The sequence below is a fragment of the Ctenopharyngodon idella genome, chromosome 6 (genome assembly GCF_019924925.1).
Source record: "Ctenopharyngodon idella isolate HZGC_01 chromosome 6, HZGC01, whole genome shotgun sequence".
Lineage (NCBI taxonomy): Eukaryota > Metazoa > Chordata > Actinopteri > Cypriniformes > Xenocyprididae > Ctenopharyngodon > Ctenopharyngodon idella.
The window spans coordinates 13,443,553-13,460,935 of record NC_067225.1 but is presented as its reverse complement, the minus strand read 5'-3'; the positions used below and the strand labels follow the sequence as shown (position 1 = coordinate 13,460,935).

Genomic DNA, 17,383 nt, shown 5'->3' with positions numbered 1-17,383 from the left:
AAGTCGAGTCGATGTCGACTAGTCACTGATGACGTCATTAATAAGCAAATAAGCCTGAACCTTGAGCTGACAGCTGAGACTCAGACATGTTGCCTTGTGCACAGCTATGGCATATGTCACAGCGCTGCCCACATGGCTATTGCTACCACATAACAGCTCGTTTTTTTCAGTTCTTGTCTTTAAGTTATTATATTTCACACAGATTTCTGCTAGTTCTAAATCAGATATAGATAAAGTAGCACCGTAAGGATTACATTTAAATGAATGCATTAGTGAGAGCGATTGGGTGTGTGAATTAATTCTACCTGGCAGCGTCTCTCTACTAATAGTGAAGCTGTGGGTTTTAGTTACTAAGAAATATATTAATTTTTTTTTAATTATTTTATTGAGAAATCACAGAACAGTGTTGACAATACATTTCCACGCTACTGAATGATTCTGTGCATGTGATCTCCGTGTGATGTACGAGTCTACATTCCCACGAATTAATATCTTGTTGCCACAACATATTATGACCTTCTTATGAGTTAATATGTCATGGCCATGACAAAACTAAGCGAACCGAACATGTCCCCTCCCGGTCACCGTAGTTTTCGATTTACCTAAGAAGACCTGAAAAACTCTTCAACAAAATTTTCTGAGATTGATACCAGTTATCTAAAAAATATATATAAAAAATAAAACAAACACTTTCTTTGAAAAACTAAAATCTGAATGTTTATTATACTGAAATCCCACTGATGTCACTTGCATAATTTAGAACAGTGTATATACAGTGTGTGTGTGTATATATATATATATATATATATATATATATATATATATATATATACATATATATATATATATATATATATATATATATACACACACACATATACATACATACATATATATATATATATATATATATATATATATATATATATACACACATATACATACATACATATATATATATATATATATATATATATATATATATATATATATATATATATATATATATACAGTGGTGAAAATAGGGGATAACACGGGGGGACGGCGTCCCGGGAGTGAATTTTGAGGGGGGATGGCGTTCCAGTTCAAATTGGTTCGTTTTTTTTTTTTTTTTTTTTTTTTTTTTTTTTTATAGAAATGAAGGGATTTCTGTATTTATTCACTCAATATCCTATGAAAACGAAACCGATTCAGCGCAAAAACATCATAAAAAGATTGCAATGGATTCAAACGCACCAGCGGCCGGTACGCACCAGCACTTCTCTATTTTAATCTGTAGCGTACCCACGCTTTGTCTTGTGTACCGCCACTTCTCACATGTTGCCGGCACTCTAACCACCAGACCGAAACATAGAATCAGGCTGTTAATTAATTGTATAAATCGCGCGTTCGGAGCTTTCATAAGCATGAGTGGCGCGCCGTGCGCGAATCACCGCAGGCGCGTTCACCAGCGCGCTCCAAAAGTACGATAAGATTGCGCGAGCCTTTCCTATGATAAAATGTGAAACCCATTTGAATTCTATTGAGAATGTAGTAAAACGCTATGGAGAAAGTCAAACATGATCTAAAGACAGCCACTAAAAAGACTGATGAAAAGAGGGGAAAACATGATGATGATCTTGCAAGCTTTTTAAACTTCTCATGACCATTTTTTCTAGAATTTATCACGTTCTGTTGTATTTATTGTGGTACATTTTAACTAACTTGTTGAAGAATTTATAATATATAATCTATTAAGGGAATAGATTTAAAAAAAGAGAGAAAAAAGTTAACATTGCCCTAAGCATGCAATGAGGAGCCATCAGTGGTCTAGCTTTAATGACATCCTTATTGAAACAAGTGCTATGTTAAACAATTACAAGAACTACTTTTTCATAAGGCCAAGTACAAGTTAGAATCATGGATCTTCTTGAATTATTGATTAAACATTAGTTTTCCTCATGTGTAAAATGTGTTCTGCTAATATGACAGATATGCCCATTAGGAAAAACCTGGCTGTATTTCAAGAATAAACATGTTCAGTAGGCTATAAGAACATTTTAAGTAAAGATAGTTTGACTTCCCATGGCACTTTGTAAACAAGTAATTGTTAACTATAGGCTGTTACTTTATTGCAGTTGTGTTATCAACCAACTTTGCATGTGTGGACCATTTTGCAAAAATAAAGCAACAAACAAATAAATAAACCTCATGAGGGAGCAAACTCCTCGCAACCGAGGGAACAACCCGTCCCCCATCCCAAACAGAAGTGAACAAAATAGAGTAAATCACCTTTGAAAGTAACTTGATACTTCAAATAAAGATTGCATCAGAATCAGCAGTTGAAATTATTTCAGCGAATATTAGAATAGAACTGCATGTTCAGGTAGCAATGTTTTAAAAAACTGTCTATGGTAACATCCTCAAAACAAAAAGTTTTTATAAAATGATAAACATCACATAAACATTACATTTTAACCATTGTTTAAGAAAAGGGATAAGTGAATATTATTTTATTTTCTAGATACATTATCCAAATTATTTTGCTTTTTAGAACGCACATCAGCTTCCTTTTCCGTTAAAACTGGATTCCCCTTTAAATGTGTTTAATGGTTGATTTTCAAAGTATAGTAAACTAAGAGGTAACCATCCAAAACATTCAGTTTTCTTTAACCTGAGGACAAATGTATTTAAAATGTTTGTGACCTGTTCAATTCAGTATGCACCACATATGCAACTTCCTAGAAAATATATCTTTAATTTGGCCAAAAATCAAACAGGTAATTTTCTCCAAGCAGAGATTCTGTTGAATGAACATGTTTGTGCCACACACAGTTGATAAATGTTGTTCATTGACCTTTCATGTGTCTGCTTGATAATTAAGAAAATATTGTTTGGAGGAAACATGAAATAGGCCTGTTTAATGCTAGCATATTATATAATTATATAATATTTTATATTTAAATACATCTGAAAAGTCATTGAAAGTGAAATAAAAAATAAAAAAATCTTCCCATATAGAGTCCCCCCAGTGAATCTCAGCCATTTCCAGCCCTGTATGTATGTATGTGTGTGTGTGTGTGTATATATATATATATATATATATATATATAAATACTGTATACCGGTGGTTCTAAACAAGGAGGGCATGGAGAGATCGGAAGGGGGGGGCAAATTGTTTTCAAGCAAAAAAACAGACAGGGCATCATTTGGGTACTCTGTGTATTTTACTGCTTTTCAAGTAGATTGTACATGAATGGGGAAAAAAAAATGCTGTACATTAGAGGTGTGCGATATCAGGATTTTTGATCGTGGACGATTAAAATGTCTCCATGATGTGCTTTTGAAGAAATATCGTAGTATCGTGCTACAGCGCACATTCTATCAGTTGCAATTCTGCCGCCTCTGTCCCAATACTGTACAACACGACGTACAGTAGGTAGTCAACCAAAATGCCTATTACTGCCGTGCGTAACGTCACCGCGAGGCCGCAGTGTTAAATGCAACCCAGTGACACGTGACATCACCACCAGGTGGCGCAAAGGGATAGTTTGCACCATTGCGTAAGGCTGCCTGTGACATTTGTACTTTTAAATGAAGGTAAAATAACAATATAAATTACTGGTAATAATAATACATTTAATCTTGGCTAATTATTTATCGTAAGTGCATATGTTGCAGCTATTTGAATAGCCTACTGTTACAGTGAAATATTACAGTGACGGTAGAGAAAAACGCTTGAAACTACATTTAATAACTCACTGATGTATTTCAACAGGTCAGGCATGCACAGTTTGTTTTATGGTTTTCCCCATAAAAGATAAACTCTGCTTTTAGCAAAGAAATCTGCTGTTTTCCACAAAATGCAGCGCGATCCCTGATCAAGATTTGAACGGCCATCTTGCACTTCAATAAACATAAAAAATTCACCACTAGACCATCATTTCTCACAGTCAGTGCCAGAAATTTCCTTAACAAATTATGTGCAATGAGTTGATTATTTTTACTATTGCAAAGTGATAGGAATGAAGCGCTCCTCTTCTACGTGTGCAGACTCGCTGGATACTGCTGGAAAAGAGATGTTCTGTTTTGGGCATTTTGCAGAAAGTCAAGTAGTAGTCGAGTGGTAGAGCGTTGGGCAACAGTATCACTAATGACACGGGTTCAAATCCCGAACAAACACAGGCTACTGGGATGATTAAAATGTCTTTTTGTAGCCTACTAAAAATGTGAGAACATTGTTAATTCGTTCTTATAATTTGAAAAACAAAGAAACGAAAAAAAGAGGATAAAAGGTTGCCACAATTTAACTACAGTGGAGTTAAAATGCAGGGATAAAGCACCCCAATAAAACATCCCTGTGCCCGCCCCCCGCATGTCAGCACGGGGCTCTGTAAATTCGTCTAAACATTTTCAATACGGGCCTACAGAATAGAGAGATCAGTGTTTGTATTTCCTGTGTCTGGGATGTAAAATTCATAGACATAATAAATACATAGACACCCCACTGGCCGCTTTGGACTGTTGCTGCGATACAACAACGAGTCCACCATATTGCGCAGGGCAAGACTTGCATAAACAAATGCAAGTAAGTGGTGAGCTGCGGCTTTTCTGGACAAAAAACGCAATAAAATGTACTTTTCTCAACCAATTTCAACAGATTATGATCTGCGTGGAGTACGAAAAAGGTTTTGTCTTCAATTACTCAGAAGAATCTCACTAGTTTGAACTTGAAAATTATTCATTGTCATAAGGAATTGTGAAAACTCACGCTTCTCAAGCATAGATTTGGTTTACTTTTCAAGGTTAATAATTGTGGAGACGTTCCTAATGTAAATCTAATTTAATGTACATGAAACGTGCACATCGATTTTAATTGTGGAAATGGTTTTTTCTGTCTTCAACATCAGCATTTTAGCTTTTTCCCTCGTGCCTTTAGCTTTTCCCCTTGAATCACATCACAGGACGTCACAGGACAATTTCAAATGAATGTAAAGATAATTCGCATCTCAAGACCTTATTAATCTGAAGCATTTATCTTAACCCCTTAAGCCCTGAGGGTATTTTCAGAGTTTTTTTTTTTTTTTTTTTTTTTTCTTCCCCTGAGTGACACAAAAAAGACTCGTAACTCCAAAACTCTATCAAGGAGAGTCAAAAGGTTGGTATCATATGAAAGGGAACTTTTTAAACTTTTAAATTAAAAAATAAATAAATAAATTTGGACATTCAAGTGCTGAAAAACTGCAAATAAACAGCAAAACAAAATGTGGAAAAAAGGGAAAATTTACATATCTTTCTAATTTAAAAGGGACCTATTATGCCCCTTTTTAAGAGATGTAAAATAAGTCTCTGATGTCCCCAGAGTGTGTATGTGAAGTTTTAGCTCAAAATACCCCACAGATAATTTTTTATAACATGTTAATCTTGCCACTTTTTGGGGTTGAGCAAAAACGCTCCATTTTAGTGTAGGTCCCTTTAAATGCAAATGAGCTGCTGCTCATGACCTAAGAGGGCGGAGCTTCAAGAGCTGATGCTCCGAGCTCCGGTGACAGAACAATCTCACGCACTGATAATGTCAGAAACTCTCCGTAGCGGTGTTTAGTTTGAATCAGGGTCTGAAAATTATGCGTACAGAGCCAAAGAATATATGCTGCATGGAGACAGAACAGAGGTACAGTTTAGTATAATTGCGTTTATATCTTATGTTGTCATCTTGCTTTTATCTACTATTAGTACGAGCCTGTTGTAGCGAACCCGTCCAAATGATGGCCAAATCTTTACTGATGAGTTTATGAAGTTTATTGTACATCACACAAAAGATGACGCGTACGTTATCACTCCAGAAAATCACCATAAGAGCTGAATAAAACACAGTATACAAGAAGTGCACATTAAAGTCTTTTATCTATAAACTCTTTCTCCCTTGTATTATCATCAACATACACAACGAATTACACAAAAACACTCGTTACAACTAACAGTAAACAAATATATACAGACCTACCTTATGCCTTTTCAGGAGTGCTTAATAAACTGGTAAAATTTATATACGTAAAACAACTCCGATGGTCTGTAATAAAGTGTGTGTGCGCTTTCTCTCTGCCGTGACCAGTATCCCTCCGGAGAGGATCACGTACAATTTGTACTGATCCATCCTTGAGTAATAACTTCAAACACCGTGTCCTCAGTGACTCAGATGGCAGGAGTCTATGGAGCCTCGTAAGTTTGTTGGTACATCCAACAACAGAACATTTGTAATGTTTTTTGGCACAGACATTGTATATCTCTAGCTGATACAGCGAGTACACAGAAATGTGTAGAAATGCTTCTTACTCAGGGGTGTGTCTATGCTAACAGGGCAGATCGTTACCAGTCATGGGCGGGGTTACCCTACTCTTACATAGGAGTAGGGGGAAATATCAAACAGCGTGTTCTGAGAGATTGAAAATGATAAATGGGGATTATAAAAAAAAATATTGGGTGGATTTTTACACACACTGTGGACACACATCTGTGTTTAAACACCTTAAAAAGTGAATTGTGCATAATAGGATCCCTTTAAAATGGAATATCTCATGAAGGAAATAAGGTAGGGGATCATTCTTTTTTTGGTGATGTTCTATATGTGTGCTGGGGGGGGGTGGGTCTTACAAGGGTACTTGTGAACTTACAAGGGTAAATAAAGAACTAGTTGTTTCAATAAATACTGTACAGTGTTTCCTTTATTCTTTACTTTAAAAACTGTGTCTAAATAATGGGTAATGCGGGCTTAAGAGGTTAAGGCCCTTTTCACTTTTATATTTTATTTCTATAGATATTGCCTCCTAACCTTATGCTTGCAGTTTAACACACAAATGTTTGCTTTATTATTCATAACACAACAATAAATGTCTCTATAGAAATTTTATATTCTATTTTTAAGTGGACAGCATTATATTTAACTGTGTCTGGCAACTTTTTTTGGGGTCTAAAGAAAGTTAAACATTTAGTTATCTATAGGCCTAAGCATTTCACAGATTTAATGTCAGTACACCATAGTTATACAAATGTACTAAATGAATTTATTTTGATTCAAATGGATCGCTACAAGATGGAAAAGGATTGAGCTTAAAAGATTCCTTATCCTGTTGCTCCCTCTAGTGGACAACATTAATAGCACAGCTTGTACTAATTATAAGAATCCTTAATAGATCCAGTAAAACATTTGAGATACAGCGGTAGAACATTTTTTTAGTACAATGTAATATAAGTTCAGATGTAATAGTTCAATATACAGTATGTAGCATAATGTGGTTTTATTTTATGTGGTTTTATTCTATAGCATACTATTATTATTATTATTATTATTATTAGCCTATATTATTATTAAAATTGGCTAAAAATACAATTGAGTATAAATACAGTAAAATATAGTATAATGTAGTAGTAATATAATAACTATGAATAAAATAACAGATAGTATATCATTAATTATCATAAAATAATATAGTCTATAAAATAAAAATAGCAAATAAAATAGGGAGTAGTGAATAGTACAATCATATAATTTGTATAATAATATCATAATAATAATAGGCAGACGAGATCTCTTGGAACTGCAAAGAACAGTCCACTGACAGGCTTTCTTCAGCCTTCCTTGAGGTTTGTGTTGTCCTGGTTCCACTGGCTAAACTGGGGGTAAAAATATAAATGAGCCACGATTAGATGACAGGCAATCAAATCACCTATCTTAGGAGATGGGTCAGTTTAGGTCTATCTGTACTTCTGACAGCCTGAGCTGTCCTGTCAAAGTCTTCAGGCTTCATTGCACGGAAGACTCACTTGCGATTTTAATTAGTTAGTTAATGTTATAAAATATAATATGTCAGACTTCATAAGAATCATGTAAACTTTATATTATTTCTTATAAAGCCTCAGTTTTCATAGATAACTAGCATTGTCGTTAGTTTTTAGTAGTCTGACTTTGGTGGTCAACTGGCTGTCAAAATAATGTTATAATGACCAAATACAACCAGAAACAACTGTTCAGACTTAAATGTGAAAGGTAATTCCCCGATATGTGGTTTGGATTGTGCGACGGTTTGTAAAACCTCAAAATAGTCAGGCATCTTTTCTTCAGTCCAAGAGAGTTATGACAAGTTGCCCCTACACATATGGCGGCGCAGTTGACGTGCGATCCAGCGGCCAATGGGGCATCTATGTATTTATTATGTCTATGGTAAAATTAAGACGTTGCAGTAACCTCATTAAAGACGTTAATATTATGAACGCGCTTTGGTCCATAATTCAGAACAAATTCAAAAAGACATTGAAGTTATTACAGCGAAAATTTCAGTTTTCAGTTTTATTATAAATAACAATCACTTTGTTAGGTTTTCCCCATAAAACATAAACTGTGTTATTAGCAAAAAAAATCTGCTCTTTTTCACAAAATGCAGCGTGATCCCTGATCAAGGTTTGAACACGGCCCTCTTGCACTTTAATAAACATAAAACAATACGCCACAAGACCATCATATCTTAAAGTCAGTGCCAGAAATTTCCTCAACAAATTATGAGCAATGAGTCGATTATTTTTACAATTGTGAAGTGAGAGGAATGAAGAGCATTCCTCTTCCGCGTATGCAGACTCGCTGGATACTGCTGGAAAAGAGATGTTCTTTTCTGGGCATTTCACGAAAAGTCAATTCGTAGTCAAGTGGTAGAGCGTTGGGCAGCAGTTTCACTAATGACATGGGTTCAAATCCCGAACAAACACGGGCTACTGAGATGTCTGTCCTGCAGTTCTGAAACACATTTATTTTTTACACCATAATTTTTTTGCTTTCATTTATAGGCTATAAATTACCATGAATTTCCATTTTACACCAAGCAACAATGGAGTGCAATAATGCACAGCTGCACCAAACAGACACAAAGAATATAACCAATTTAACCACCATCACTTCGAATTAGTTCTTAAATTTAGCTTTTAATGAGAGCCGTGTAGTCTCACCAATAAATCACCAAGACCGTTCAAACATTTTCATGACATTTAATTCATAAAAAGACTTTGATTCTCAAACTGGTTCTTAGGCTCGGCTATCTATCACTGTTACCGGAAAAACTTTTAGCCTGCATGGGTCATTCCGGAAAACCCGGAACTGTGAAAAAGGCTAATTAATAAACTTTTATGACAAAAATACTACGACATGTGAATGATTTAGGCTAATTCCTTCATTATCTATAGGCCTACACTTTAAAATATTAGGCTAATGTCTAGAATAGCGATTTAAGTCTGAATTGTTCTTTTGCGACTTTTGTTTTTAGTTAGCCTCAGATGCTCAGATATGGAGGTTAGGAGAGTTTAGTAGCTTCACGGTTGGGGGTGCAGGACGAAAGGTGTAAATCGCGTGTCAGCGAGGGAGACAAAGAAACTTGCTCTAAGAGATGCAGCGTGTCAGCGAGATAGATGAGAATTAAATCTTATATTTTTACTTTGTTGCTTGTACTATTTATTTATTACAGGTGTTTATTCCCTGTGCGATTTCATGTAAAATGAGGAATACAAAATCTTATTCTTGCAACAGTTTACATTTGTAAACTGTTGCAAGAATAAGATTTTGTATTCCTCATTTTACATGAAATCGCTCAGGGAATAAACACCTGTAATAAATAAATAGGCTACTGTCCCGAGTCTTTACCTTGAAAATAAAGCAATAGGCTACTATTTAGCCTATTAGTAGGCTATTTTTTTTCTTTTAGTCATTTAGTCAACAAAAATGTTTCAAGTCTTTTTAAGCTAATAAACATATTCAGCCAACACTGATTTGTCTGATATAAATCTGTTTTGAAATTTGTTGTTTTTCTTCTGTTGCTTATCATTTATCCATTGGTTATCATTGTCAGTCATCTCAGTTTCATGAGTGATTCACAAAACCAAACGCTTGACCAATCTGCTATTTCTTAAGCATCAAGAATGGTAAAACAAAGACTGTCACCCAACATCAGTTAAGAGCAAATATTTACAATGTTGTTATCACTATCAATTAAAAATAAACAATAAAAATTAAAGAACATTAATAACAAAGATTGTTTTCAGATCAATAAATGTACATTTCAAACGAAATATGTTGGCTTGAAAAGGCTATCCCGAGCCAGGCCTCGAACTCGGTTCTCTTACAGCAGGGGTGTTCAACCCTGCTCCTGGAGAGCTACCATCCTGCAGATTTCAGCTCCAACTCCAATCAAACACACCTGAACCAGCTAATCAAGGTGTTCAGGGTTGCTTGATTAATTACAGACAGGTGTGTTGGAGCAGGGTTGGAACTGAAGTCTGCAGGACGGTAGCTCTCCAGGAGCAGGGTTGGACACCCATGTCTTACAGCACAGTTGTGCCATGTATCGTAGCGTTATCCACTATATACTATTTTCACTGCTGTTAAAAGGCGCATGCAAAGCCTACTCATTCATGTAGCCTATTAGGGAAAACTACACTATCACAAATGTGTTTTATGTGTAGCCTATATAATTCTTATTTCTATTTTTTAATTTTATTACAAGAAGAAAATAACTTAATACATAGGCCTATTAAGAAATATTTTTAAAAAGAAATGCGGGATATTACTGCATTAAAGCGCAGTCCATGAAAAAGTAAATACAATTTTGACATTTACTGTTGGCCTACTGTTTGAATTCATTCTAAACAGCAAATGCTTACACGTATGCTTACATTTACTACATATTACACGTGGTGTGCATGTGATTTTTAAAAATCTTATTGATAGTATTTATTTATTTATCTATCTATCTATCAGAAACAGGTTATAGATAGTTGAGGTGAGTTATAGATAGTTGAGGTGAGGAGAGGCACGGAGGGGAAGTGTGAGGTTTGGTGGGGGGGCCACATGATAGAGGAGGTTTGGGTGGGCTTTAGTTTCAAAAGATTGAGAACCTCTGCTGTATACAATGGTAGACATGTTACAAGGGTAGACGTGTGGTCACAATTATGAATATGGAATATAAATTTGTTTAATTACAACAATTAAGTATTGATAAGGTTAGAAAGCACGAAGCTCGATGAAATAAGATGCAACCCATCACAATGCAGTATGGCATTGGCAGATAAAAATAAACAGTATAAAATAAATTAAATTACATTTGAGTGTAAATAAATAAATTAAGTAAATAAATTACTTTTAAATGATTCATTACAAAAGTATGCATCAGATATGCTAAACATATAAGCTCGAACGTGTTTGTGACGCTAGAACAGACCTCATTGGTTCTCTCATGTCACACGCACATTTGAGTATCCTCTTTCCCTTTTTATGGTGGTTGGCAAACCCACCTAAAGGTGCATATCGCCACTTACTGCATTACAAGTGCGTGACAGCTGACGTAAAATAAAGAATCGGCTTAGGATAGCCGATACCGATCATAAAAAAAAAAAAAAAGTTTAATCGTCTCCGACACTGATCCTTGAGATCTATAAAGGACATTGTTAGACGCTGGTAAATGAGCAGAAAAAACACATTTGGCTGGTGGTGTGTTTTAATTTCATACTCTGCCTGTAAGGTTTACATCTTTTGTTTTTGTGTGTGTATTCTAAACTCACATGGGCTTTGATAACTTAAATATTAACACTAATTACAGTTTTGTTACTTGCCCTGTACATAATCTGAGAGAAATGTTTTATTTTCAGCACATTTTACTTTTATGTTTTCTGTTCTGAAGGCTTTTGGTGCTCATGTCAAATATGAGAAAAGACAATGCTTCTCTTATTTGCCTTTGTTTGGCTACTTTCCTAACTGCATGTCCTGCATCTGGGTGTTTGACTGGACATGAACAGATAAAACCGATGAGGCGGTGTAGCTTAGGTTTTTGTTTTTGTTTTGTTTTTTAGTCAAAATATTGAACCTAAACATTTCCTTCGAAACCTTTTTTTTTTTTTTTTTTTTACAGAATTGTATGTACAAGTCTTTAGGCTTACTAATTTTTCATATGTTATTTTGCTCTGTTCTAATCTCAGGGGCTCAATGACCAGTCTGGAATCTAGCCACAGTGGTTTCTCTCAGCTCAGCGCCGCCACAACATCCTCCAGCCAATCACAGTCCAGCTCCATGATCTCCAGGTAGAATGGAAAGAGATTTAGGCTCTAGAATGTTATAGAATTGCAAGACTCAATTCTCAATCAACCCTATTACTACTCTTCCTAAAAATATATCCTTACCTCAAAGGATTTTGGTGACTGTAGATGTTTTTAAAGGGCTTGAATCTGCTTTGCCATAGCACTCAGTTGGGCTACAGGTCAGTTCATAGTCTGACTGTGCTTTGTATGCATCTAAAAGAGGTTACTCTTTATCATGCATTTCTACATTTCCCATGGACAGCAATATATGTTCTAAAATTGGAAAGAGCCTGAAATTAAGTAACTGAATGTGTGCATATGCCCCCCACACAAATTTCAAATACTGCACATACACATATGCACTTAGTTCTGCCATATCACTTGGAGCTCATCCTCTTGGTGAATTGTTTTTAGGTCAGTGGGTGAGCTTCTGCAATAACTTAGAAGAATTTGTACTATTTGAATTTGTAATTATCATAAAATTTGGAGACTGGATTAAGTCTTCTTGGGTGCTACAAGCTTGTTTCCTCATTGTTAGTGTGTGGCTAGACTTTCAGTTTGAACACAGCAAAGTGTTTAGTGAAATAGTCACAGTACTGCTTTTGTGCTCATTACTACTAGTGTTGGCTCCAATTTTGACTTGGTGAAAAACACCTTGATATCGAACCTCAGACTCGCTGCTGATCAGTTTCTATGCAGTCAGCCAATCAGTGCTTGGAAGGGTCATTCATATTAATAGGTCAAAACATTTTTGAATGACAGCTTTCCTAGAAGAGAGGCAGTGTACATTTTGTAGTGAATTTTATCATTGCTTCAATAGAATGTCTTGTTACATAGAAGGGTCTTGAATCCAATTGTTTTTATGGCTCTGTATTACAGATGGTATAGGAAAGGTGTGTGTGTGTGTGTGTGTGTGTGTGTGTGTGTATTTTGCCTCTTTTGGTTGATAGTTTCTATTAGTAAAGACTTGGAGTGAAGTTACACAGCATGCTCCTAAAAGCTCTGTAAAACCTTAAATAACTTGCTTATTTGTTCAGGTTAAAATATAAATAAACATTTTAAACAAAATGCTCAAAAATTGTCTTTTAGGTGAAAGCATGTCCATTAATCCAGGTGACTTTTTAATACATTTAACACCATGCACAATAAACTTATTTCAACTGCCTACTATCCTGAGAAAATATGTGTGTGCATTGTGAGGTTTACCTGAGGACAGTGGATGTACATGCTCACATTTAACTTGGCCCAATCACTTGAATGATGTCATAGCCCAATAATCTGAAGATACTCCCTCTTCTCCATTTCTCAGCCTTATCAGTTCTGATTTCATGGACAGGACATTTTAGGGAAAAGGAGATAGTTACACTGAACAACAGCTAGCTGATCATAGATCATAGAATGTTGATCATAATATGGTTTATTTACAATGTATTAGTGTTCTGGAAATCTTCTCTAAAAATAACAAAGTAAGGAGAAACAAGTAATACTTTTTGTTTGATGGTTAAAAAATGAACCCCAAAAAGAGGAATCCCTTGAAACTTCTAAACGCCCATGAAGCACACATTCTGAACCATGTGTACTTTGAAATCCCTTTATTTGTCTACAAGTTGTCAGTCAGGCTTACCTTTCTAGAATTTAATGGGGTTTAACCATGCACAGGTTAGTACATTTGCTTTATGCTTAGTATTTAGGGAAAAATTAAAAGATACTATTTACAGTTTTTAAAATTGATGCTTTAATAATGCAAAATTCAATACCCTTGTATCAAGTGTAACCATGTAATACTTTACTGTGAAGAGAGTTCTGTGTGATTTATGTGCCCCCCCCCCCCCCCCCCCCCTTTCACTTACTTGTTTCAGTCATGTAATGCAGTATGTCAGTGCTAATTTGTATGCCATTTTATTTGGTGTGTCTGACTGTCGGTTAGATGAGACCCCTTATATTGTGATATGCATCTGCACAGTAAATATATAAGGGTGTCCAAAAAATAAACTCCAACATTCTCATTGTGTAAGTTGAGCTTGGAATGTTTAGAAAAAAAATCAACCGGCTGAACTAAATGAATGAGTGTTTGTGTTTGGATCTTCTTAGATTTACATGATCTTACAGAATCTCAGCTTTTCTATGTAGTGATAATGCTTAGCATAAAAACAACACCAACCTGGATTATGTTTGAATATCTCTTCCTTTTTATCTGGTCTCATTTGTGTTTTGAGGGCTATTAAATGTTTGTTTCTGTCTGTTGTTTTCTCCCTCTGTATATTCTCCTTTATTCTAAGATGTTACATATCTTTTTTTTTTTTTCCTGACAAATTCTGTATGTGAACAAATTTAATTAATATAAAAATATAGCGCATTTACATTTTCTGAAGTTATTAAATTTGAATAAAAGAGATGCTTAAGCTGTTCCTCCTTTGTGCATTATTTCATGTATAGTATGTGTACAGCAATTTATGTTTGCTTAGGAGGTCACAATTAATGCAGAATCCTAGCTAAAGTACTGGATGACTGTTTTAATTCAAACACGGAAATCAAAATTTTAATCCAAACAATTTCAAGGAACAACTACAGGCATATGCAAAATCATTTATCAACTATACACTAATTATTCTCTAATTTGATTGAAGTTTTAGAAACTCACCAAACATGGGTTACATCCATCTGCATGATTTTAAGATCATAGTCTAAACCAGTGTTTCTCAACTGGTGAGTCACGACTAAAAGTGGGTCGCAAGAATGTCATATTTAACACCATACACAATAAACTGATTTCAACTGCCTACTATCCTGAGAGAATGTATGTGCATTGTGAGGTTTACCTGAGGACAGTGGATGTACATGGGTTGCAAGAGTGTTCTGAGTGGGTTGTGGAGTGTACAGTCAAAGAAACATCAACAATGAAAAATGTAATTCTAAATGTTTTCTGATGCGGGACTTTTATTTTGAAAGACGTCTATGAAATCTGTTGACTTTTCTGTCAGATGCAGGTTAAAGGGATAGTTCTCAAAAATGAAAATTCTGTCATTTACTCACCCTCAGGTTGTTCCAAACCTGTATAAATTTCATTGTTCTGTTGAAAACAAACTTTCTTCAAAACATCTTCCTTTGTTTTCAACAGAACAACGAAATTTATACAGGTTTGGAACAACCTAAGGGTGAGTAAATGATGACAGATTTTTCATTTTTGGTTGAAAAAGTCTGTGTACTGGTTTATAGTACATTGTGGGGACAAAATGTCCCCACAAAGATAGTAAAACCTGAGATCACCTACATTGTGGGGACCGGCCAGCAGCAAATGGATTAATAAACATACTAAATGATATGTGTGTGTGTGTTCTTGTATACATGGTCTATGAGGACACAAATGTGTATAATGACATGGGTATTACAAGGTAAACATGGTTAATGAGGACACTTCCTGTGTCCTCTTAAACCAAAACACTTAAAAAAAACATGCTAAATGGTGTGGGTTTTTTTTTTTGAAATTCAAAAAATGTAGACAGTTTTCTGTGATGGGTAGGTTTAGGGGTAGGGGTAGTGTAGGGGGATAGTTTGTACAGTATAAAAACCATGATGTCTTTGGAAAGTCCCCGTAAACCGTGTGTGTGTGTGAGAGAACCATTTTTGTGAAGAAAAAAAAAAAAGGGCTTTTTTTTTTAAAAAGCATATTCACAGATCAGGCATAACATTATGACCACTGACAGGTGAAGTGAATAACACTGATTACCTCTTCATCATGACAACTGTTAGTGCGTGGGATATATTAGGCAGCAAGTGAACATTTTGTCAAAGTTGATGTGGAGCAGGAAAAATGGGAAAGCGTAAGGATTTGAGTGAGTTTGACAAGGGCCAAATTGTGATGGCTAGACGACCGGGTCAGAGCATCTCTAAAACTGCAGCTCTTGTGGGGTGTTCCCAGTCTGCAGAGGTCATGGGCGGCCAGTCAGGGTGCCCATGCTGACCCCGTCCACTGCCGAAAGCGCCAACAGTGGGCACGTGAGTATCAGAACTGGACCACGGAGCAATGGAAGAAGGTGGTGTGGTCTGATGAATCACGTTTTCTTTTACATCACATGGATGGTGTTGGATGACCAACACAAAACTAGGAAGGTAGTCATAATGTTATGCCTGATCAGTGTATATTTGCGAGCAATATCACAGTTGTAGCCATGCGATATGGCTGTATATTAGCATGGCTTATTTTTACAACAGTTTGACGGCACGGGTGTGTAAATAAATAAGAAATAACAACGGAGTGTCTTTAAAACCCTCTTTTGTGCAGAACTACTTCCTTCCGCCACAAATTCAAATCTCAAGTTTACAGTTTGACCAAGTCTCTGTTAGTAGTTCTGAAATGACTTTTTAGAGTTAGTAACAAAGGAGTGTTAAGTCCCTTCATTGAAACTCGTATTCTGTAGAGTGTTAGAGAAAGAGAGAGAGAGTTCAAAACCGCATACTCTCTGAGTAGGTACTTAATTTCAATAAGTACTTACTTATCGTGCGCTACAAGAGTAAGTACTAAATAGCCTGATCTCGTGGAGTATTAATGCGATCCGGAAATCATCCGCCATGTTGACGTTATCACAAGCGCTACAACTAATTAATTAAACAGTGACAGGTTTAATTCATCTATCTGTAAATATCTTGATGTTGATTAAACTTGCTCATTGTTGGTCATGTTTAAGGAACAGTTGCCCATGTATTTTGTTATTGTAGTATAACCAATACATTTGGGTTAATTAAAGTTTTTATTTTTAACCCTACTAATCTGACCCCCAGTTTTACCCTTAAATGTAGGCTACATATAATATATATATATATTTTTTTTTAATTAAATCTCCTTTGTTTTCCTCTTTTTCTTGTCGATTTTAACTCTCGGTTCATTCCTCAAGCTTATAAATTAAAAAAAAAAAAATCATGATGAATTATTCAAAGATATTTAACCTTGTCATTGTGCTTTTTTTCGATGTTATCTCATACTATGATGTATGCAAACCCATGATATTTGTTTTAATCATTATGATTGCTCATTGTTAAAGATACAACCATGGTATTTACCCTGATCTTGTATGTAATATAAGTTCTGAAATAAAGAAATAATATTAATTAAAAAAAAAAATATATGAGTGACAGGTGCACTAACACCTCATAGCACCAGTAACTTGACAGCCCTACCTAGTACGGTTTTCCTCAGCGTCGGGCAGCTGCTCGAAGATCTCGCCTTTGGAGAAGACTTGATTTTATACTCTAAAAATGTAAGTATCCCTACCTAAATATTAAGATTACCCCAGAAGCA

General features: G+C 35.4%; 1 protein-coding gene across 3 annotated transcripts in view; it reads left to right on the top strand.

Annotated features, from left to right (window-relative positions):
• si:dkey-237i9.1 (SEC14-like protein 1) overlaps positions 1 to 14,495 on the top strand; it is a 145,326-nt gene extending 130,831 nt beyond the window's left edge. For all 3 annotated transcript variants that reach the window (XM_051898102.1, XM_051898098.1, XM_051898099.1), the window contains one exon: positions 11,989 to 14,495. In XM_051898102.1, coding sequence (XP_051754062.1) covers positions 11,989 to 12,094 — 106 coding nt within the window. In that variant the 3' untranslated portion in view covers positions 12,095 to 14,495. The remainder of the gene's footprint in view (positions 1 to 11,988) is intronic.
• Positions 14,496 to 17,383: the final 2,888 nt, after the last annotated feature.